At 50.4% G+C, this 23,318-nt stretch overlaps 1 protein-coding gene across 1 annotated transcript in view; it reads right to left on the bottom strand.

Moving 5' to 3' along the window:
* LOC136362278 (epidermal growth factor receptor kinase substrate 8-like protein 2) overlaps nt 1–20,576 on the bottom strand; it is a 46,229-nt gene extending 25,653 nt beyond the window's left edge. Inside the window, exons 1-3 of the mRNA XM_066320658.1 lie at nt 20,268–20,576; nt 1,847–1,911; nt 740–795 (exon numbers count right to left, since the gene is read on the bottom strand). Coding sequence (XP_066176755.1) covers nt 740–795; nt 1,847–1,890 — 100 coding nt within the window. The 5' untranslated portion in view covers nt 1,891–1,911; nt 20,268–20,576. The remainder of the gene's footprint in view (nt 1–739; nt 796–1,846; nt 1,912–20,267) is intronic.
* Between the last annotated feature and the right edge of the window lie 2,742 nt (nt 20,577–23,318).

Here is a 23,318-nt window from a genome sequence, read left to right as displayed (position 1 = left end):
CAAATAGAAGATCTCCAAGGAGAAACACACACAGCCTGTTCCTTCCCAATTAAACATCAACCAGGTAAATCCACAGCTCTCAGGTGGGAGAGCCTTCAGGCTTGGACTACCCAAAAGCTGCTTGTGTTACCCCAGACAATCCCCAGCTTCTTACTCAGGAAATAACTGAGGGAAGTGATTTCTCACATGATTTATGCTTGCTCTGCCCAGCCCAGAGGCCACATTTTCACCTGGGGTACTTGGATCTGCTGAGATCAGGAATAACTGTTATTGATACCTAAATGTGCTAAACCCAAATAAGCTGCCTCTTGGACTATGCACAAACACCCGTCCTGCCCATTCCCTGCTCTTCCAGAGAGCCAAAGGGCATGGAATTTTCATGGTTCACTGAGCAGTTAGAAGAGGATAATCATTAACTTGCTGAGGACAGTCTTTCTTTTGTGAGGCCGGTTATCAGGTGATCTTGCTAACAGACCTGGGGAGGATCTGGGTAGGAGAAGCAACATTCTGTTCCCGCAAAATCCCAACTGTCCTCAGCGTGGGAGGTGTCATGGGAGGTGTCAGCACAGATGTGAGGTGTGTTTTTGCTGCCAGGTCAGGCCAGCCTGTTTCATTTGGAACTCTGGATTCGCGTGGCTTTGATTGAGTTCCAGCCTAAAGATCCCCAACATCCACATCCAGCTCTCCAGAGCTGCCTTTGCCATGGGAAACTTTGGATATGTTTGCGGGCACGACTCACCATAGAGGTCCTTTGCACTCAGCTTGGAGGCTCCCTCGGCTTTGCCCATGCTGCCACTAGAAAAGAAAGAAGGTGCAAATCAACCATCAGCTCCCAAATATTTTTAACACCAGTTTTCACACAGCAGCTTTGCAGTTGCCCACAGGGACCAGCCCTTCCCTTCCTTGCAAAGCATTTCCTTTGGGCCGTGCCGGTGGCTCCCTGTGCAACCCTACCCGTTATCCACACCACAGGCACATGTCACTGAACCCAGTGCTGGAAACAGGACACGGCGCAGCCCAGCCAGGCCTGGCCCCACTAGAGTTACCTTCACAATGTCCCCTGGAAGGACAGCACTCCAGAGGGGCTGCGTTAAGGACAGTAGCTGCCAGTGTGCCATAAGTGGGGTTGTTACAGGGAGACCCCCTCCGTGTTATTCCTGAGTCCACATGAACCTGAGGCAGTGCAAGAGCCAAGGTGATGATCCCTTCTCAATGGACATGTTGGAGATGTACCCCTTGAAGGCAGGTGCTTGGACATATAACATATATCCCATGTAAGAATGTGGGAGGGTGGAATTGTGTGCAAACAGTTGATTTTTGGGGTGTCAGGTCTCTAAGCACCACATGTAGGGCCACCCCCCGTGCCTGGGTTGTGGGTAGGAATGGGCACCCAGGAGATAATAGTGTTTTTTTCTAGCAGAGGAGGATCCAAGCTGGATTTGAGGTGCTGTGGTCGGGGTGTCCTGCATGGAGCAGCGAGCCCATGGGTGCCCAGGGGCTGCTTTGTGCTCTGTCACTGTATCCCCTCAAGGGCAAGCAGTGGTTCAGGTGCTCATACCTGGTGAAGGAAGGAGGAGAGAGCTGGTGGCTCTGGCTCCATTGGGAAGTTGCCATGGGCTGCTGTAGCCCGAGGCTGCAGGTGGAGAGGCTCCTGGTGTCCCTCTGCTCTCTCCACCTAACATGCCATTATCAAACCCCAGTGCACAGGGCAGCTGATGTGTGAGGCAGTGCTAGCTTGTGAAATGCCCAGGAGGGGTGAAACAAACACCAGGGACTTTAGGGATGAGTGGGACTGCTTGGAGTATCTCCTGAATAGTAGGAATGAGTGGTACAGGAAGATCCTTACTTTGATGAGCCAGGGTTGCTGTTGAGGGATCCCTTGTGACTCATGTTGCTTCACAGGCCAGGCAACTGCAGCAGAAGCACAAGAGACAGGGTCAGTGGTTATAGAACAGGCTCTCTGGTGATTTATCCATGTGCATCCTGCCCTCTCTGCCTCCAAGCTGAGGTCTCCAAGCAGATGGAGCAGTCAGGTAAGTTACAAGGGTGTTTGCTCCCTGCTCTCAGTCACCTCTCACTGCTCTGACCTAGGCTGAAGGTGACACATCCCAGAATGCTTTTTCAAAGCCTACTTCCACCTCTCCCTCTTGCCCTTCCATTCCAGGCACACCCCAGCTTTGTGGCATTCTAGCATGTCTTTTTCCAGCAGCACTGTCCTGCCTGAGGTTAAACAGGGACTGAGGTGGCCTTTGTTTCCATGGTCTCTCCCGGATCCTTGTGTCCATGTGCTTGTTGCTGTGTGCCCCAAGTCATTTTTCATGCCTAGAGTGCCATCAGCTTTTGTTATGTGGTAACTTTAAATTCTACACCAGCTGGTAAAGTACCTTTACAAGAGAACTGCCCACATAAAGGAAAATGGGAATGCTGCTCAAGGATGAAAGAAAATGTACTGTGGTGAGTGGTTAGAGAAAGACAGGATCAGCACAGATTATTTTCCTCTTCTTTCCAATGAGAATTAGAATGTGGGAGAAGATGTGAGAGATATCCAGGCACTGTTCTGACAGTACAACTGCAAGGGAAGAGAAACAAAACCTGAAAACAAGATATAATAAGATCTCAGGGAATTATTTGTTTTGGTATTCAAGCTCTTCAACTCTGATCCATGTGTGAGCTGAAGGGAAGCCAAGGCAAAGTCCTAAAATCTTTTTAAGTATCTTTTAGAAAGTTCAGGGGCACTTCTGTGCCTGGGTCTGACCCTGCTTACCTCACAATAAGGTTGTCAGAATTCAGTGGTTTGGCTTTGAAATACTTATTGCTGGCCTAAAGGAAGAAATTCCTCAGTGTCCTCAGTGGGATTTCCTGCAAGGGAACTGCTGAGTGTGCTTGGCATGTGCCAAGGGCTGCCATGACAGCCATGGGCAGGCGGTGGAGCTTCCTCCAAGGGTTTGTCTTCACTGAATCTAGGCTGAAGTGTGTGTAATCCCCAGGGAATACTTTGGAGTCATCCCTGACACCTGGGATTTCCCCTCTGGAGCTGACTATTTGCTGCAGGGCTTGTTGTATCATCAGCAGGGCTGCCCTAGATTCCTTACATGTCCGTATTTATTCCTTGCACTGGAACACTTGTGGTATTTTGCTCTGTGTGCTTCACCCTGAGGTGAGGGTAGAGACAGTTTTCTCACTGATCTTATCAGAACTGTCAGTGGGATGTCAGAGGGATGCATTTATGGGGATGCCAGTGAAGTACTTGGCTGTACACAGGCTGCATGGAGAACCCCAGCATGTTTTGGGCTCGGCCTTACAACTTGCAGCTTGTTTTCTGTCACAGTAACACACTCAGTACGGAGACACTGCTTGAGAAAGGACTCTCAATTGCATTTTAATAGCTAGTAGGTTAAATTCCCCCTTTTTTGTTTCTTTTGCAGTTGATACTGAAATCCGTTCTCACACCTATAAGAGATATAAATTCATATCCACATTAGAATAGAAACTTGGTGGTCTGCCAACCCCTCTGAGTGTAATAAAACCCATCCCTGTGTCCAAGCTTGGGTACCTGTGAATTTTTCCTCTGTTAATAGCTGTCTACTGGTTTCCTTTTACAGTCCTCAAACTGTTCCTATCTCCTGGATCTCTTTGTGCATTAGCATGAGATACCTGGAAAAGAGAACTTGGGCTCTTAAAAACCCCGCTCTGCTGTTTACTCTGCACCACCCAATCATTTGAGTCCTACAGCTGACGATAGCTGGGAGTGTTTCTGCATGTTAGTGTCATATTTCTGGCTCCCTTTCTCTTACTGCCCCAGGGCCATGTCCTAATGTTCTGAAATCCAGGTTACTCCAGCAGGAATGTGTCACCAGGTTTGGCCCATGGAGCTCAGACCTGGTCCCAGCCCCAGCTGTGAAGGACGAGGGATCCAGCTAAGGTCACTCTGGTTCTAATTTCTCCTTCCTAAGCTGTGTCCAAAAAATAAACCTCTGGGATCTGCTCCGTGAGGAGCCCATCTGATGCAACCCAAGGTGGCTGCCAGAGGTGCAGACTTCATGGCACTGGCAGAGCAGTCTGGCTTCATGGGTGAAGCAGGACGAGCCCTGAATTCTTCATCTTATGGTGGTTAATAAAGTACTGATGGGATCAGCTGGGCTCCTCAAATGATAAGTTAGCCTGGATGTGTGCCTGTGTCCCAAGAGCCCATGAAACTGGAAGCAGTGCACACACCTGCCAAGTCAGCAGGTCCTTATCATGCTGGGCTCCCTTTTCTTTGTTTATTCCTGCTATTTTCCTATCTGCCCTTTGCTCAGCTCTCTCTGCTGCATTCAGGCCATGGCTGTGCTCGGCCTTGTGTTGGTCACAGCGAGGGTGTGGTGTGGTGCTGGCCAAGTGAAACCAGGATGGAGCCTCATGCCAAAGCTTTTAATTCAGCGTTAATTGCCGGATATTAATTCAATCTGAACTGGAAGACTGCAAGGGGGAAGGGCATGTTCCTAAGTTCCTAAAAGACTCCTAAGGGGTTGGAGTCTTTTATTGAATCTGCTAAATCAAGAGGCAGCTGGGCTTGTGAAAGGTGAAGGAGGGCTAAGAGCACTTCACATGAAATGTGGACAGAACCAAAGATGAGAGAGATGAAGCTGTGGGCTGGCCTTCCCTAGGTTCTCTCTCCCCTTGGGAGCATCCTTAAGAGCTCCCACAGTCTGCAGTCTCAGCCAGATGTTGTCTTCTCCCTGCCCTGATTAGAGGGTTCTGATCTTCCCCTTATCTCCCAGCAGGTGTGGCTGCTGCCTCCTCCTTCCCCAGCGGGAGGAGCGTAGGAAGGGAGGCGAGACACAAGTGTCACCATGCAATTTGTGGCTGTGCAGGTGTCACCTTTGACTCAGCCTAATGAAAGCCAATTTCAAGACCATCACCTACCCTTTTGCTGGTGCAGGGCAGTGTCTCTGCATGGGTCACCAAGCAAGGCAGCTGAGCCTTGCACATGAGCATGGTGTGGAATGAGATATGGACTCCAGGAGCTAAACCAGGCTCAAATCCAGTCTGCTGCTGCTGGAGCAACTACAGGGAAGTTAAACTGCGTGGCTAAAGCCTGGCACCTTGATCTGGCCCAGGCCAGGAGGTTCCAGAGGGATTTAGGGAGGCCAGCACAAATTAGTGCTGAAAGCCATCAAGGTGGGTGAAGACATGTTGTACTTTAAAGCACAGGAAATCCCACTCCCTGACTTTCCTGCTGGTCTTATCCTTGGAGGTCAAATATCCTTCCCAAGACACACGGAGCCATGACGGGAGCCTGGCATTGTCTGCACCACATTTCTGTACTTTTATAGCAAATGGAAGCTAGCCATGCATTGTTTTGGCTTTCTCTGAGTCTCTTTGAAGAGGGAGCTGTGACATTGATCCCTCTTCTCCGAGGGTGGAGAAGCACTTTGTGCAGGGAAAGAGTAATATCTCTTTCTCCTCTCTGGGCTGATCTCTGCTATTGTTGTACTTCATTTTTATTAGGTATAGTTCTCCCTTATCTGCTGTGGTCAGACTTCTTATTGGGCGTGGAAAGGACACAAAAAATTCTGGATTTGGATAAAGATTGGGCAATGTGCAAATGTGAAATACTAGTGGGGTTTTTAGGACTATTATTATTATCATCGCCATTAATAACAGCAGCATCTAGTGTTTGTGGGTTTTTCTCTTCATGGGTCTAAGACCTTTAAGACTGAGACTGAGTTTGTTGGTATCAGAGAATATAAGGATCTGATTGTAGCAGTATGGACTTATGCTGGTCAAAACGGAACAGTTTTTGCTGGAACAGTAGAAAAACATGGCAAAATCCCCAAAAACCTTAAGCTAAGCGACCTTGGAGTAATAGCAAGTTTTTCCAAGCATGTTCTAACCCAGTTCTAACAAACCTTGTCTTTGTTTCCATCAGTCATCCCACTGAAATCTGCCTGGGGCAGCAGGACTTCCGAATTCCCCATCAGCCATGCTGCAGGGAGTCTCTGCACTGAGAGGTGGTGGGGCTTGGGCACTGGTGAGATCCCTGGGAAGGAAACACTCCCTGGGATCTTGCCTGGGGTGAGGGGTCCAGTGTAACCCTGCGTTCAGTGTGTGTATCCCATGCCAGGGGGATGGGCAGGCAGAAATGCTGGATTGGCTGCAGCCTTGGGAGTAACATAAAGCGTCAGGGAGAAACATGAGCTGGCCACCTCATGATGTTATCTCCTAGACTTCCCAGGCCCACAAAGCACTGTCTGTTAGGGCTACTGGGTGTTTTCCTACAGGAATGGCACACTGGAGAAAGCTGTTTGATGGGCTCTGCTGTAAAGCTTGGGCTGCTAGGGCTCACAGGAGAGCAAAGGGAGCACAGGCACTGTGGTGAGTGTGTCCTGCACTGGTCCTGCTCCAGACAGCTCCTCCACCCCCTGGGAGTATCCCACCAGTTGCCACAATCCATCCTACCCTCTCTGATGGTATGGAAGGAGGTGGCAGGTAGGGAAGGCCATAATCCCACATCAATCCATTAACAAAACAGGTATGGGGCACTAGTGAGGCACTGGGATATGTGTGCTCAGGGCTCCTCATGAGACACCAAGAATCCCTAAATTCACACAAACTGGCTTAGATATCTCAAAATGATTGTGAGAGGGAGGACCCCCGGAGCCTGTGGTTGACTTGAGAACTTCACATGGGTCTGTGGTCTGCTGGTCCAGCCTCCTGGAACCACCCTTCTGCTTTTAGTTGCTTTTCTGAACCTGCCTGTAAAGATAGCTTCAGGGCTCACCAGAAGAAACTCAGGGTCTCTGCCAGCAACATGCATTCATAAATAAAAATAATCTTTGGGTTAGTCAGAAAGCATCAGGAAATGCAAATCCAGAGCAGAGAGGCTGACAGCCAAACAGAAGAACAGGTTGTTGTTTCTCCTTGGAGAAGCAAGCCAGGATCTTGTCCCATCCAAAATTTCCAAAAACTGTTTTTGCAAATCAGGTCTTGGTTGTTCAGCAGGACCAAGTCAGAACTTGACCACCCTCTTTTAATGGTGGTGATTCCTCCTTTGGAAAGAGGAACACATCCAGATGACACTACCTGAAGAGCCTGGTGGCCATAGGAGTCCCCATTGTTACCTGTGTTGTTTGAGATGCCTTTACAGCACCCCAGGTTTGGGAAAGTGGCAAGTCCTCTGATTTTTTTTTTCTTCCACCCTTTCAAGTTACCTTTACAGTGGTGGAGCCACTTGGGATCATGAATCCCTTTGGAAAGACATAAGCTTATGGAAGGGGGGAGCGTGTGTGTGGAGCTCCAGGGTGTGTGTAGCATGTGCTACGTTCCAGCAGAGGCAGTCCCCAGGTACAACCTGCAAGGGGTCTGAAGGAAACACTCCCCGCTCTGCACATCAAATTGTTCACATTGTGGGGATTCTCCAGAAGACGAGCACCTGGATAAATATAACCCAGCCCAACAGGTCTGAGCAGAGAGGAACCAAGTGTTCTTCAGCCAGAAGAACAGAAGTGGCAGCAGCTCATTTGGGCTGAGGCCTCTCAGACCTACAGCCACCCCTGTACCAGCTTTGGTGGACCCTGACCCCCCCCTTTGAATCTCATCTGGATTTACTGTTGGTCTCCAAGGGGCTGAAATGGAGCCTTGCGAGCTCAGAAACACAAACTGGCAGTACAGAGCAAAAGTGCCAATATTTACAGATTCCTGATGGGAGATTCATTAACTACCTACAGACAGAATGTGTCCATGGAGATCCACAAACAGACCTTAATTTAGGTCCCAGTCTGGAGTCCAGTCACACTGGAGGCCCTTGGTGCCCACAGGTTGGAGCAGGAAAGGAAAGATCTGAACCAAAAATGAGGAGCTTTTATATTCCTGCCAGAAACTAAAACCTTCCTCCCAGAACTACAACCAAAAGCAAGTCTGGACAGCACCCTGCTCTATAAATACCCTGGGAAAATGCACAAACAGCCACAGTCTCCAAGATCTTGGGAAAAAACTGGAAGCTGGCTTCACTACCCCTCAGAAAGATTTGTTTGCAGAGTCCTGGTGCCGAGTGACAGCTCCTGGATTTGCACCTTTCCTCTCTGTTAGAGGAATTCTGCAGGAGCTGGGTGGAAGGAAAACAGGGAGCAGGTTTGAGCTTGCTGTGTGTCTTGCCAGGGGTTCCAAGGTGAGCATTACCCATGCTTGGGCTGCAGTTTAGAAAGCTAGAGAGTCAGGCCCAGAAACAGCACATGAAATATTAATGGATGCTTTTGGAAAGATGGAGGGAGATGAATGAGCATTCCTTACATAAAACCTCATTAAATGGTTTAAATTAAAGACCCCATTTCAAAACTACCTGACTGGGAGAAAGTGTCATGTGAGTCACTTGTACTCCCCAGGAAGAAAAACCAGCATTATGTGTTCCCTCAGCTTCCTGGGAAGACACGAGTTTTGTGAGGAATTTTGTAGCTTTTTCCCCTCTGTCCTGTTTTTGTTTTGTGCCCACACCTTCTGTGAGCTAATCCTGTCCCTAGCACCACCCAGCTTCTGGGAGGTTGGAGCCAAGGAGCTGTGGGAGGCTGGAGCTGGCCATGGGACTGTCTGGGCAGGATGCAAGGGAAAGGCTGCATGGCTCCAGTGCTGCCACGACCTGCGGGTGTAACATGCCTTGGTATCCAAAAAGTTTACTGAAGAATGCGCTCATCGTTGTCATGCTGAAGGTTTCTCTGCCCTGCATCCTTATTCACCCCACAACCCCCCAGATTTCTCTCTTTTCCTAGCCTGGTGCTGTACTCTGGGCACTGGATCACCAGCAGTAAGGGGTTTAAAGCTGTGATTTTTAGACATGGGAAGGATTTCACACTGTAGATGAAAGAGAAGATTTTTCTTTATGTGTAAAAATCAGGACTCAGAGATCAGGCCAGTAAAAATAGGGAGTGACTCTGCTTGTGTGTGTCATATTCCAGAGCAGGATGGGTAACGGCTGAGCCCAGCCTGGAGGAGGGCACTGAATTGCCTCTGTGTTCAGGCAAAACACCAAAATCCTAAAACTGGCTTTGTGCTCGTGTTCCTGGCTGCAGGCACCAGCTCTCAGAGCTGTTTCTCATGTGCACCTCTGGTAGAGCTGGAATATTTCTCTGATGGTTTTTCCAAGCTTGAAGGCATCTGTGGGACAGCTGGGAGACCTGGTGAAAGGCTGGCACCAGTGGGGGTTGCAGACTGCCCATCCCTGGAAGTGTCTAAGGCCAGGTTGGATGGGGCTTGGAGCAACCTGGTCCAAGGGAAGGTGTCCCTGCCCATGGCAGGGGGTGGAACTGGATGGGCTTTCAGGTCCCTTCCAACCCAAACCATGCCAGGATCTGTGAGGATGGGCTAAAGCTGGGAGCAGTTGTGAGGGTTCCTGTTGTGTCCCTGCTGCTTCCCAGAGTAATATCATGGTTCTAATGGAGAGAAGCACAGCAAAGTGGTGTTTGTCAAAGTGGGATTTCCAGGCACAAAGCTCAGGACTGTCACGTCCATGCTGGAAAGTGGTGCTCTGTTTATGCAAAGCACCCACAACAAAACCTCTTCTTCAAACAAAACCAGCTTCAGAACTGCCTGGCCCAACAGGGACCGCGCTGATATCCCCTGGGTGGTCCTAGTTTGTCTGGTGGGGATCAGTCATTTCTCACTAGGTGTGGGTGTACAGGTAGCGGACAGGTTGGCCTTGCTGTTTGAGCTAATCACTCAAGTGTCTTGAATTTCCATTAAATGATTGCTGTAATGTGCATGGTGCCCTTCTCACGTCAATCCTGTGCAATCCCTACAAGCCAGCCTCAGCATTCCTGCTTCCTTACCCCTAACAGACGAATTTGGCAGGCAGATTCATTTTCCACAGTAATTCCCAACCTTCAGCCCCAGGCAGAGTGTGATACACCTGACCATCCTTGCCTGGCTACTGCTGGCCCAAACTGGGCTGAAATGCACCAAGCAAAGCTGAGGGGTGTGGCTGGTTCCTCATCCCTTCAGGAGGAGAAAGAGGGAGTCTTGTTTGTCAGTGCACTCCTCCATACTGACTGGTTCATGAACAAGACAGAGCTGCTGAGATCCAAGGGACCTTTCCACCACCTCCTCCTAAAGGAAAGGCATTTTTGGTCACTCCCTGAAATGCTGATTCACTTCCCTGGCAGAAATTCAGGCATGTAGCAGGGAAGTTAGTGTGCCAAGAGCTTTTTCTCTATCAGTGAAAAGCTGTTATTAGGCTGAGAGACACTTTGGGGCCATGTTTAGCTTCAGTTTGTCTCCAGCAATGTCAGCTCAAAGTCTCTGAGGTTAGATGAGGATTGATAAATCTGCACAAAGTAATTGGTCAATCTGAACTAAAAATCCTTTTCTGCCTATGTAAGAAGGTCACAGCATCCCATCTTTCCCCAAAGAAAGGGAGAGGGCTGCAATCATCTTCCTCTGCCTACAGCAGTGAGGAGCTATTCCACTCTGCTCCTGTTCCAAATCTCTGCCCATAGCAATAGAGGCTTGGGAAGCACCAGTACTTTTCATTTCCTGCTGTAAAACTCATCCTGGGCTTTTTGCTGGGAGGGTGGGGCAGAAGATTTGAGGGAGGAGACTCATCTCTTAAAAATCCCATTTGATATTTAAGGCTTTTCCAGCCTTTTTAAGCTAATCATGACAACATTCGTTGCTATCTCTTCCCATCCTATTGTGTGCTTCCTACTCATATCCTGTCCGGGTATTTTTGGCTATTTGTAACAATTCATTTGAGCTAAAACTTGGCACATGGGAAATCGGCTCTGAGTGTCACTGCAGGAAAACAGCCTGACACCAGTTTAACCAGCTCAGTGGTGGCTCCTGGAGACGTGGTGGGGCTCAGGTCAGCTTTTGGGTTGAAAACCACACTTGAGCTTTTTTGGTAGTAGTCTAATGTAGCTTTTTCCTTGTGTAGTTGGTATTTTCATATATATTATCATGGTAGATACAATTTTAAATGGAAAAAAAAAAAAGGTGGTTTATCCCTTCCCATTCACCTCTGAAAGGCAGAAATGGGCATTCATGCAAAAGGACTTCTGCTGTCCACCATTGATTTGTTTTACATGCAAAATATTGAGACTTTTGGATTTTCACAGAGTCCCTATAGGAACCATAATATTCATTGACAGTACAAAACATGTTCTGCTTCAAAATGCTCACACCCAGCTGAAGGATGCCCTGCTCTGTTTCTCAGAGACAAGATGTACAGTCACAGGAAATCACTGGGTTGATTTCCAGTGTTTGGGCTTTCAGTGAAGATGTGGATGAGACCACAAAAGGGCTTTTCAGCCTGAACATCCAGTTACCCAGTAACCAAAAAATCCCAGGAGAGATCATTCCAAAACCAAAATAAACCTCATTTTTTTTGCCCTTTGTTTTGTACAGAATAGAAGGATGTGTGAGGCTGGGTTTATCAAAATAATTCAAATGGCAGTTTCTAATCTTGCGGTGCAGAAATGTTTTAACAATCTTGCCACAAAAAAAAAAAAAAAATTAATTTCTTGCAAGGGCAAGGAGGAAAAAGCACAATTGGTCCATGCAGAGGCTGGGATGGGAGTCTGAGCTGGGCTAGGAGGAACCAGACTGATTCCAGGGCTGGGAAGGGGAAAAATTAGTTTCCTGTAGCACCTTAAAGAGGAAAAGCTTCCCCGGCCACCCCTGTGTGCCCACAGGGTCTTGACATGGAGATTTCTAGTTCCAAAAGGCTAAAGCTGTGCAAGGCACATGAAGGACAGGGTTTCTGCTGTGGGAACCCCAGCACTGTGGAGCAGGTTTGCCCAAGAGGTTGTGCCGACTCATTCTTGGAGATTTTCAAGAACAGCAGGAGTGAACTGTGCAGCCTGTTGTGATTTCAGAGCTGACCCTGCTTGAGGTTGGACTGGAGACCTCCTGAGGTACCTTCTGGCCTGGATAACCCTCTAATCCTCAAAGGAAAAGGGGAAAGCAGCAAGAAGGCCCTTTTATGCCAGGTGGGCAAGGTGTGTGTGGAAGGATCAGGGCTGTCCACATGCAGTGGGGCCAACACAGACCACGTGGATGCTCCTGCAGCCAGCGGGGAGCCAGGTGGTGCTTACCTGGGTTTAAAACCACTGAACTCTCCTTGCTGGCCTGACTGTCATTAGGGTCTGATCCTTAAATGAGCCACAGGTTTATGCATCCCCTCTGGAGCAGAGAAAGGCTGGCAGAAGCAGAGTTGTGCCTAAACATGCACGTTGGAGAACCTGGCATATTCTGGGAAGGTCATTCTGAAGGGAGGGGCAGGTGGCCCTGAGAGCACAGAATACCTGTAGTTTGAGAAGGACAAAGGACTGTACCTGGTGCTTCCCAGCCAGGTGTTCCTGAATCTTGTCCTGGGAGCCTACTGCTGAGCTTTTGGATGCTCAGGTATGTCATGAGCTACCCAAGTCCTCCTTTAGCCTGAGCTGTCAGGACAGGATTCCAAGAGAAGGATCTGTGTGCCCATCATCCATGCAGTGCTGGAGCAGAGCATGGCCTCTGTGAGCAGCATCCTGGCAGCCACAGGCACTTGGCAAGGGCAGATCATGTTGGAGGCAGCTCTGGGAAAATACCAGGGACTGCTGAGGATGGTGGCAGCCCAGATCTCCCCCGTGACCTTTCCCTGCTTCACATCATCCTTCTCACCTCTGACTGTTTGCTCACCAGGTGTTGGCAGGCAGGGAGACAGGCTCAGGGAGCAGGAGTGTCTCCAGGCTCGTGCCAGGTGTGGAGCAGATGTTTCTGAGACCTGTCTGGTCTAGTTTGCACGTGGCTGGGCCAGGGCTTTGGCTGCTTGGCTGGTTTCAGGCCTCCCTTCCTGGGCTGGGACTAAACCTGTACAACATTTCCTTCCACTGAGTAGTCACTGAGGCCAGAGCTCCTCTCCTCCCTTCCATCCTGCCCTTGGCTCAGAGGAGCCAGGGACAGCTGCCTTGATGTGGGGTGGTCCATCACCCCTCCCATCACCTGCCCTCAGTTCTGCTTGGTGGCAGGTTGGGGCCACACACAGCTTCAACACTCACAGATACCTGGAGAAGCCAGGAACAGGACAGGAGCACAGGAAGCCTCTCTGCAAATTTTTCCAGCCTCCAGCAGTGGGAGTGAAGAGCTCCTGGTACCATTTTCCATCCCCGAATTTTTTCCAACTGCATTTGGCCAAGCTATGCAAATTTTGGACATCTTGAATGGCCTGTGGCAAGATGCTCTGTGCTTGGCTCTGCACGGTGTTCTCAGCCGCCTCCTTTTGTTCCTGCTGCACTCAGCAGCTGCTGGTTTCATGGGATGCCCCCCAGCTCTGTCAGCAGGAAGCAGCTGTTCCCTCACTCTCCATCTCTGTGCCACAGGCTACATCACAGATCTCAAGGAGAGCACCACCTCAGTGTCCCTCTCCCAAGCTGAGGAGCACTGGAAGTTTCAGGGCTGAAGTCACAGATACAAGGGCTGTTCCTGGTTTATTTTTAAGCTCAGAGCAGACACAGCAGTGGCAAGAGGTGCTTCCTTGTCAAGAGATTGCTCGGGTAGCTGATGGCTTAACCACACCTTGGGTGTTACCTGCTCCTTCTGGAAGAGACCAGCAATGAGCACAGCTCTGGTACATTCGCTCTCCATTTTTCCTGTTGAACCTGCTCCTGCCTCGCTCTATGCAGCAGCTTCTCTGACAAAGGCACAGCTTTTCTGTTTTTTTTTTAAGCTACTGAAACTTTATCAACTTATTTTCCAAGCAGCAGTAACTCACAGAAAACCTGACAGTCTTGAAGTTGTCCCTGAGAGCCTTTCATTCTACTTTTACTTTCCTACCCTGCACCTTCTGTTGCAAAAAAAAAAAAAAAAAAAAGGGGGGGGTGGTGGTGAAATCCAACCCAATATTTTCCTTGTGTTTTGACTCTGGCTTGAATGCCAGGTTGGAGTGAGCACGTACCTGGATGCTGGACTAGAGCCGCCCTTCACCAGTTGGGTTCCTGCTATGGGGAGGTGCCTGACTTACTCTCTTTGACAATCATGGAAACAGAATAAATAGGCAGAATCATAGAATCAGCCCTTTGACTTCAGTGGTTCAAACCATCATTTCCATGGCTCAGATGTACCACTCCCCTCCCGCAGTTTGGCAGGGTTTCTGATCTCCTGAGCTGGAAAAAGAGGTGAATCAGGAATGTGCCGGCCTGCATGACCAAGTCTCAAACCCATCAGGAGATCAGGCAGAGATGCTGATGTGCAGGTGCCTGGTGGTACAAGACTCCTTCCCCCACCAGCCTGAGGGCATGGACTCTCTTCTCATGGATGCCTGTTAAAGTCCACATGACTCCAATCAGAGGATTTGTTTGGGTGCAGGCTAGGATACCCTCTTCATTTCAGAAATCCTGCCTGTGTCACATATCAAGGGATAGTGTGCAAAACCCTTTTGTGGTGTGTACCTGGACTGAGGAGCCACCCCTACTACCCCAGCCTTAGCTCCCCACCTGCACAGGCTGCCTGGGTACATGTTATTCCTCTTCCTTTTTCAAGGACTTTTGAAAGTCCCATATCTCAACCCAGAAGCAATGCTGAGAGCACCAGGCACCGAAAACAGGACAAACTGCCTGGCTGTGTGAAAGTCAGAGTTACAGGTTAACCCGCGGGAATGGCCATGGACAAGGCCATTTGCTTCTGCCCCTGAGGAAGACATTAATATCTTCCCAGAGAAAAGAGGTTTTAATTAGTGCTCCCTTCTGCATAGAGCCCAGCTCTCCTCCTCTGTCTACTCAGCTGAACACAGCTATAATTAAGAGGCAGCAGTGTCAGGAATGAGAGTAGGCTCCAACCTATGATTTATTAAGGGATGTTGTGGGTGCAATTACCTTTCTCTCTTCTCCTCTCCCTGGTGTTTTTATGAAGTGAATTTACTGATGAAAGGATTGTCTCAGGCTCAGGCAAATGGACACCTCTGTGTTTATGTCAGCACCAACAGCGAAGTGTCTGCTTTGCCTCCACAGAGTCACCACTGAAAGCCTCAAATCTGACTTATCATAATGTCATAAATTGAATAGTTTGGGTCAGAAAAAATTCAATTTCCCTGTCATGGACAGGGACCATGCCTTGTCCCTCCCTTCCACTAGACCAGGTTGCTTCAAGCCTTGTCCAGTCTGGCCTTGGAACACTTCCAAGGATGGGGCAGGGACAGCTTCTCTGGGCAACCTGAATTTCTTCCCAGTATTTAATGAGAAGCCACCCTCCTTCAGCTTAAGGCCATTCCTCCTCATCCTGTCACTCTATGCCCTTGTGAAAAGGGCACAGAGGAGTTTGGAGGACTTGGAAGAGCTGGTGTCCACAAGTCACAGCTCTGGCTGGCAGCAGTGGTGGGATGAGGATTGACCCAAGGCAGTCCTGATGGTGGCAATCAGGAATGTGTGACAGACTAGGAACAAGCTGCTGGCATGTCCACCACAGTGAAGTGGGTCAGGTTTGGGATTCACTTTGTATTTGCTGGTGAGGGAATCTGGAGCCATCCATGATTTTAGGAGTCAGCTCTAGTTCCAGCAGCCGACACTTGTAAAGCATGAAGAGATTCTCACCTCCCAGATGATTCCCACTTCTGTCCATCTTGAGAGACAAGGAAGCTAGATGTAAACAGTCTGGGGGAGGGTGGTGTTGACTCAACCTGATCCTAATCACCATCCCACCAGCAGCACTATTTCACTTTCTGAATCAGCTGCGGTGCGTGAACTTTGGTTTATTGCCATTCAGATGGGCTGCACTTTACCTCTGTAGGATATAAATCTGGACAGGTTGAGACTGATAAGACAGAGAAAGGGAAAAAGAAAAAGGAAGGACTAAACTTAAATTCAAATGATGAAAGCTTTTGAGGGTCAGTGCCCCCAAAAACCAAAAATAGGAAAGAATTTGCTGTCCTATTCCAAGGCAGTGCTGAAAGACCTCAGCCCACAAATGTGAAGTGTTCCTGTTCCACCAGCCATGGAAAGTTCTGCCTTCACCTGAGGCAAGGCTGGGCTGGAGGCCCATGAGCCATGAGGGCTCATTTCTGCCACACCTGCCCATCACAACAGCCAAAGCTGTTGCAAAATCCTGTCCCATCGCTCCAAGGGTGTTCAGCTCCTCCATTCTTAGCTGAAATTGCTGCTAGAAGCTGTGGCAGTGTCCAGGGAGTGGGAAAGGAGAGGTGAATAGGTGGACTAATGCCTCAACAGGTGAAACCCCAAGTATGGAATGGATGGGGGAAATGTGCCCCTGGCACTGGAGATGAGGATTTCTCACATGTGAGATGTGTTTGCCTGTCTTGGCAGGACAAGAAGAACCTTTGTGGGAGGTGCTGGTGAGAGGGGTTGATTTGGACCTCCTTTGAAGGCAAGGATGGATGTAAGGGCAGGGAGCATCCCAGGCAGGATCTAGCTCCATGCTAGGCAGGCTGGAGCAGCCCAGCCTCTGCCATCAGCCTTTTGCCTTGTGAGTGTTCCCTGATCCCACTGTGCCTGCACCAACAGGCACCTCCAGGATTCACTTGATGCTTCCAGTCAAATCAGGGCCCCAGCAGCTTGTCTGGGCACTTCAGTCCTTGTCCCAGAGCAGCTGAACAGGCAGAGCCTGTGACTCCCCACTTCTTCCCAGGGGTTGGAAGCTTTTGTTCTGTTCCTCGGCAGATCCTCAGTGGCAGTGAGCACGTTGCAGTAACGCCCTTGGGAGCACTTGGGGAATGGGAACAAGGGCTGGGCTCTCCTGAGGAATTGCAGTTTAGGTGAATGGGAAATATCCCCAAACCGGTCGAGCTCAGCTACACACCCTTTCCTCCCTTCTTAATTGCAATTCTTCCTAATTTATCTGGATTACCAGGAAGTAAAGTGCCAGGACTTTTTTAGTTACCCCTCTGGCATCGTGCATTTCAATTTTGGAGGCGGTACTGTCGCCACCCCAGGAGAAAGGAAAGTTCTCGCTGCCTTGGGAAAAGACAAACCTTCACCTGTGTGCAGAGGTGGCTATATCCATGTGGGAGCACCTCTCCCTGGATCCCCTTCCTTTTCCTCTAAACACCTAAATATTTTAGGGATGGGTGACAACATATTTTCCCCTCAGCTTCAACCCACTGCAAGCAGACAGAGATACTGTTCACAGGCTCCCCGCTCCACAAAAATCCTTCTGCTCTGCTGCATTCCTGACTATGGTCTTGTGGGCAGGTGGAGATCCAGAGCCAAACTGTGCTCTCAGGCCTCCTTGGATCTTGTCTCTTGCACCTCTCAGGTGTTGAACTATGCCTGGCACCATTTCTGACAGTGCAAGGGCTCTCCTACAATGTGGTCAGATGAGCAGGGGGCGTTTCTGGAGGTACCACCCTGCCCCTCCCTTGGAGTGGGAAATGCGAATACGACTTGGGCAGGCAGGTGGGTACATTTCTGGACACCTGCTGCACCTTGGCCAAACAGGTGGTTCAGGAGGCCGTGCTGGCAGAGGCAAGTGCTGCTGGATCTGCCGGTGCTCCATGGGAGCTGCCATGCCAGGCAGACACTGCGCTGCTGGTAAAGCTCCAGCAGAGTTCAGGAGGTCATCCCTGTTGCTCCAGGAAGTCTGTGGACTTTACTTGGCACTTCTGCTTGGGGGTCACTAGGCTAGGCTCAAGAATTTTCCAATGGTGATTGTTTTATTGTCAATGACACCAAAGTTGCAGGCTAAAGGCCGTTGCATTCCTGTCCACCCTGGAGGGAAGGGCAGCATTGCTGACTGCACTTGTGGAAAGGACTCATGAGCCATTCAAAGACAGATCAGCCCAATTCAGGGACAAAGACACTAGGTCTTCTTCAAAACCACAAACTTGTCCTGACCCAGCACTTCAGAAAGACTATGGCACGGAAGGGAGAAAGCCAAGTGTGATGGAAAGTGCTCAAAAGCAGCACCCCCGGATCCAACCCTCTGGGAATAATACTCCAAGAGTCCCCTACGCACTCAGGATTTATTTCATATGGATGTTTCTCAAGCCCACACAAGCCAACGCATTTGTTCTCCCTGTTTCACTCCTTTCTTTTTTGCCACAAGGACTGAAACCTCCTGAGTCCTACAGTGCATTAGTGTCTCTTCTGAATCTTTCTTTTCCAGAATGATCCCATGACGCTATGAAAAGCATTTTGTTTTCCAGCACATTCCAAGCCATCTCATCCAGAGGCAGATGCCAACAAACCTCTGGCAGGTTTGGCCCTGCAGCCATGCCCCAGCAGGGTCTTCTCTCAGGACCTACAACCTGGTTGAGTGACCAGAGTGGAGCAAGCAGACTGGGATTCCTCCTGTGCAACCCTTCCCTGTTTCTTTATGCCCTTGGATGAATTCAGGCAGACAGACATGACAATTTGTCACAGCCTGACAAGATGGTGGCTGCTGTGACATCACCATAGATAGCATCTGCTCTGCAATGTCCCTCACAGAATCATCGTGGTTGGAACAGACCTTTGAGATCATCTAGTCCTACCCTCAATCCATCACACCATCCAAGGGAGCTGGGCGGTGAAGACCCAGATCTGCAGGGCTATTTCAGGCTCAGGGCTGGGCTTTGTCTGACTGCTGGTGAGTGGTTTACAGTCAGCAAAGGCGGGCACTGAAGGCACATTCTGTCTGCCCCTGCGATACCTATCCCATGGCTCAGAAGACATTTCCTCCTGGTGCTGATAAGGATGCAAGCTGCCCTTCTCTCTCATGGTGTCCATGCCCACCCTGACATTGGAGGTGATGGAGAGGGGCAGAAAGCCAAGGACTCAAAGCTTGTGTTGGCAAACTGCTCCATGGCCCCATGTGAGCAGTGTGCACACGTCATGGCCATTCTCCGGCGTCACTCGCAGCTGCTCCCTTCCCGGGACTTCACCAACACCCAGTTCAACAATGCTGCTGCTAAACTTTTCCTCGGGTGCCCAAAAACATCCCCTGTTCCTCTAAGCTCTGTGATTATATGACAAACCCACCCTGCCTTGCTGAGTACAGCAGAGTAGATCCTGCTCTAGACCACCTGGAGGGCTGGATACAGTTGGAAGAACACCAGTTCCTTCCCAAAGCTTCAGCTGTGGAAACCAGCAGCAGGAACAACACAGGCCTGACCACAGTGGAACTGAGCTGTAGTATTGTCCCAAACACCAGTTCAAGCCTTGGTTTTAAACATGGCTAAACAACGAACTTTGCCTCTCACAGACACCTTCCCACAGTGGATCCCAAGCCCCTCTTCAAAGTCCTATTTTAAAGGGCTCCTTGATTCAGCACTGCTGCCTGCCCTTTCTGTCTGTGAAGGACTAATTTTTCTTCTTAATCAACTGAAAACCCAATCACAGAGCAAAACGGTGCCAGGAATGCGCTGCTGCCTGCGGCATCTGCAGGCAAAACCCTGCGTGGGTCCCTGCTGTATCAGCTGGGGGCTGAGCCTCTTGCTGTCACTTCTTTACCTCAGAAAAAGTTCTTTTTAGGGGCACATCCCAGCCAAGTTCTGGCACTCCTGGATAAGCAACTACCGAAGGATCTGATCCCTGCTTTTGGAGCAGCCCAGCAACATAAGCGTTAACTTCCCGTTGCCCTAATTACAGCAGGGCAATCACTGGATTTTACTACTGTGCTGTGTCACAGTTATTTCCAGTATTTGAAAATAATGTCAGTCACATCGTTTGTCCCTGAGCCTTGTCCTCAGTGGAGTTTGCACCGGCATTTTCCAGGAAAATAACAGAAAGGGGACGGGAATGCTGCAACTCCTTAACGTAAATGAAATCTCATCAGGAGGAAGAGCTGTCACGCGAGGGAACAGGGCAGCTCCGAGCTTCCCTCCGTGCTGAAATCGGGCGGCGAATCCTGCCAGGGTGAGGGATAGAGAGAGCTCGTCCACCAAGAGCAGCGGCTCCTTGAGGGGCCCGGCGGGGAAGGGCCAGAAATTCTACACATGCCCCCAAAAGAGGAAACCTCGAGGTTTGCAAACAAACAGCTGCTCAAAACTACGTATCCAGACTTCATTAGGAACAGAAAAAATGCCTCGTTCTGTGCCAAATGGACATTTTGCTGCCAAGAAAGTGCCACCTACTGGATCTCACCCGGTGGGGAATCACCAGGACGGGAAACAAACTCAGAAAACACAATGCTGGGAAAAGTACGGTTTTTTCATCCTTTTTAACTAAAACAACAGAAAACTACACTGATAGTTCTCCCAGCCACAACAACAGAAAACTACACTGATAGTTCTCCCAGCCATGCTCCCTCCATAGCAGAATCAGACAAGCTTTTGAAGTGGATAAAAGCTGGCGAGGGGGATGAAGTTTTAGGGTTTGCAAAGAGGGACTCACCGGTGCTGAGAATCCGCTGTCGTCTCTCGCAGTTCGCTCAGCTCCCGTGGGTTCTCTCCCAGTTTTCCGTGCCCTCCTAGTTAAATCCTGCTGCCATTCTCCAGCAGTCAAGCTCCCTGTCCTCCCTGCACGGGCTGTGAGCCCGATGCCCCGAACGCTGAAGGAGAGTGGGAGGCAGAGCCCACCCGGCACCCCGGCCTGGGGGTCCCGATGCCGTGGCTCCCCGCTGCCCTTTGCTCCCGGTGCCGCTCGCCCTGGCTGTCTGAGAGCAGGTGACAGAGGTTCCTTGGCAGAGGAGAGAGGAGGGGAGGGATGTGGAGGCAGCGAGAGGTGGAGCTGGGACCCGGAGCAACAGGTTACTGTATAACCAAGAGCCGGTGGCCCCGGGAGCGCCGGGGGCTGCTGCAGCCTTCGCCCACTCCCCGGGCGAGGCGACCAAGAGCCCAGGAGGGGACGTGTTAAACTTCGGGTTTCTTGCTCCCGAGAACATTTTGTACCCAATGGGAAGGTTGAAGGTGGCGAGGGGAGGTGAAGGAGCGCTTGGAGCTCAGTTTTCCATCTCCGGTGAGGGAGGGGACGTGCTGCCCGACCGCCTCATGGGGGGAACAAGGCACCTTTTGTGCAGCTCAGGGTTCTCCTCAGCGCTGGCTCGCGGCTTGTTTTCCTTCAGCATCGCCCCTGCCTGCTCTCTGTCCCGATGTCTGCGGCAAAGAAAGGTGTTGGGAGATGGAGGGAGAAGGAAAAGCGTCCTTTCTCTCACATTCCTCAAAGAAATCAGGGGTGCAGAGCAGAGCCCCCTTTGGGGTAACCCTCTGTGGCACTGTGCTTCTTGGGATTTTGTGGCCATAAAGCCCCTCGTTTTGCCCCAGCTCTTCCATGAAAGACAGTAGGTTAGATGGGATACTGGGAACAAATTCTTCCCTGTGGGGATGCTGAGGCTCTGGCACAGAAAAACTGTGGCTGCCCCGTCCCTGGAATTGTTCAAGGCCAGGTTAGACAGGGCTTGGAACAACCTGGGATAGTGGAAGGCAGGGAAAATATCAGCTGGGTCAGACCAATGTGTCCACGGTAGGGTGGGATCCTTCTGGTTAGCCATTCCTCTCCCCAAACTGAGGCTTTTGAGAGTGTTTTTTGGAAGTGCACGTGGCTGCAGGCTTCCCCACCATGCTCACGCTGCGTGTTTCACCCCTGACATGTACATGTGAAGCGAGACCCCGTGTCGCTGGCCCTGGGGAAAAAAAACCAAGGAAAAGCTTCCCCCTCAGGACAGCGGTCTGGGAGAAGCCCAAACTCCTTAGCTTGACATTTGCTGCGTTCCCGGCTGCTGTGGGCTTCTTTGAGGGGCTTATGCCCAGCGCAGGGCCTGGCACGGATCCCGGCGCCGCACGGAGGAGCCGCCCCGGTGAGTTCCTGTGGGAGGAATGCGGCCGGGTGAGGCGGGCGGGCAGGGGGAGAGCAGCTCCCTGCCTGACAGTCACGATTTCGGCAGCTCGGGTTTGACAAGACCATGAACTCTCCTGCTGCGGGAGAACACGAACCGATACTCGGTGTGACACTCCCATCCAGTGCCCCATCACCCTCTTCGCCAGGATCCCAGGGAATATATTGTGAAAACACGGCCAGCCCTAGGAAAAGCAGGATTTAGGGAATGCATGCCGTACCAGGCAGGAGAAGGGGTCTGCAGTGGGAATGTCAGCTGTGCTGGAGCCTGGTGAGCCTCAGCAGCCAGAAGGTTTTGTGAAGATCCCTACTCCCTGAAATGCATCACTGGGGTATTTCAGATGGACTTCTGGGCTGGGCTAACTTTCCTGGGATACAAACAAGGAGTTGACAGGATGGTGTTTTAAGGCACTGCTTCCTATTCAGCTCCACATTACCAATGAAGACAGGGCTACTGTGAGCTGCTGTGCCCCGCAGCAAATCTCTTAACTGCTCTGCAGATGCAGCAACTTTTCCTCTGGGCAGGGAAGAAAACCACAGCACAGCTTATTACACCTTCCCTGCTGTCTCACCTGACAGCTGGTGCCAGGGTGGGCTGGGCCAGAGGCAACTGGAGAATCATGGAATGGTTTGGCAGGAGGGAATCACCCTGTGGTACGGTGGTGGTTCCTGGCATGGCTCCCAGGTGTGGAACCAGCTGAGTGCATGTCCTCGGCCTCCCTCCTTCACTGGAGCACCAGGCCACTCCAGAGGGACATCATAAAGTCATGGACCCATAACACCCTATCCCCCAGTATCTCAAATTTGGAAATCCCAGGAGGCTGACTTGCCTCTCGGGATCAGCCTTTTAAATCAGGTTGGCGGCAGACACCCCTGTGATGGCTTGAGAACAAAGACTTGTCGAGTAAACACCACCCAAACCCAGCTCCTCAAAATATGTGTTCCTCTAAATTTTTAATGCTGTTTGCATCCAACTTGCTTGTCCTGTTTCAGAAGGGCTGGGCCTCGTAATTAAAAGCTCCAGCGATTGTGTGTCTGGCAAATGTCATCAGTGGCTTCACTATGTGTGTCCTGCTTCTCCAAGCAGTGGGAACAGTTTGGAAAGGAGCTCCTGGTTAGGGAAATTCTCTGAAGCTGATTCACTTTGGGTTTTTGTACCAGCTCAGCATCAAGAGATGCCACCATGGAATCCGGGACACCTACACAATGACAATTCCCATTGAAAGCCTGGAAATACTAGGGATGAAGGAGTTGTCTGAAGCTTCCACGCTTCATCCTTCATCATGGAGCACAGGGCAGTCAGCAGCAGCAGTAGCCCACAAAAGTTCATGGACAATTTTATCTGTGATGGGAAAACTGAAAGTAGAGCTGTCCTGCCCTTGTGAGAATGCAAGTCCAGGTTGGTGCCAGCTGACCCTGGCAGGGACCGACAGCCAGCCAGGGCTCTGAGCAGTTGCAGCCACCAGGTTCCGCTCTGAAACAAGCCCAAAATTTCTTGTTATCCTATGTGGATATTTACCCCATGCTTCATTATCAGCAAGTATTGACACTCTCTGCTGATCCTTGTTTTTCACCTGGGTGGTGGGGAGGCAGCAAAGGGCTTACCATGTT

The sequence above is a fragment of the Sylvia atricapilla genome, chromosome 6, assembly GCF_009819655.1.
Source record: "Sylvia atricapilla isolate bSylAtr1 chromosome 6, bSylAtr1.pri, whole genome shotgun sequence".
In the NCBI taxonomy this organism is placed as follows: Eukaryota; Metazoa; Chordata; class Aves; order Passeriformes; family Sylviidae; genus Sylvia; species Sylvia atricapilla.
Note: the sequence above shows the minus strand (reverse complement) of the source record. Positions and strands in the feature narration are given on the sequence as shown.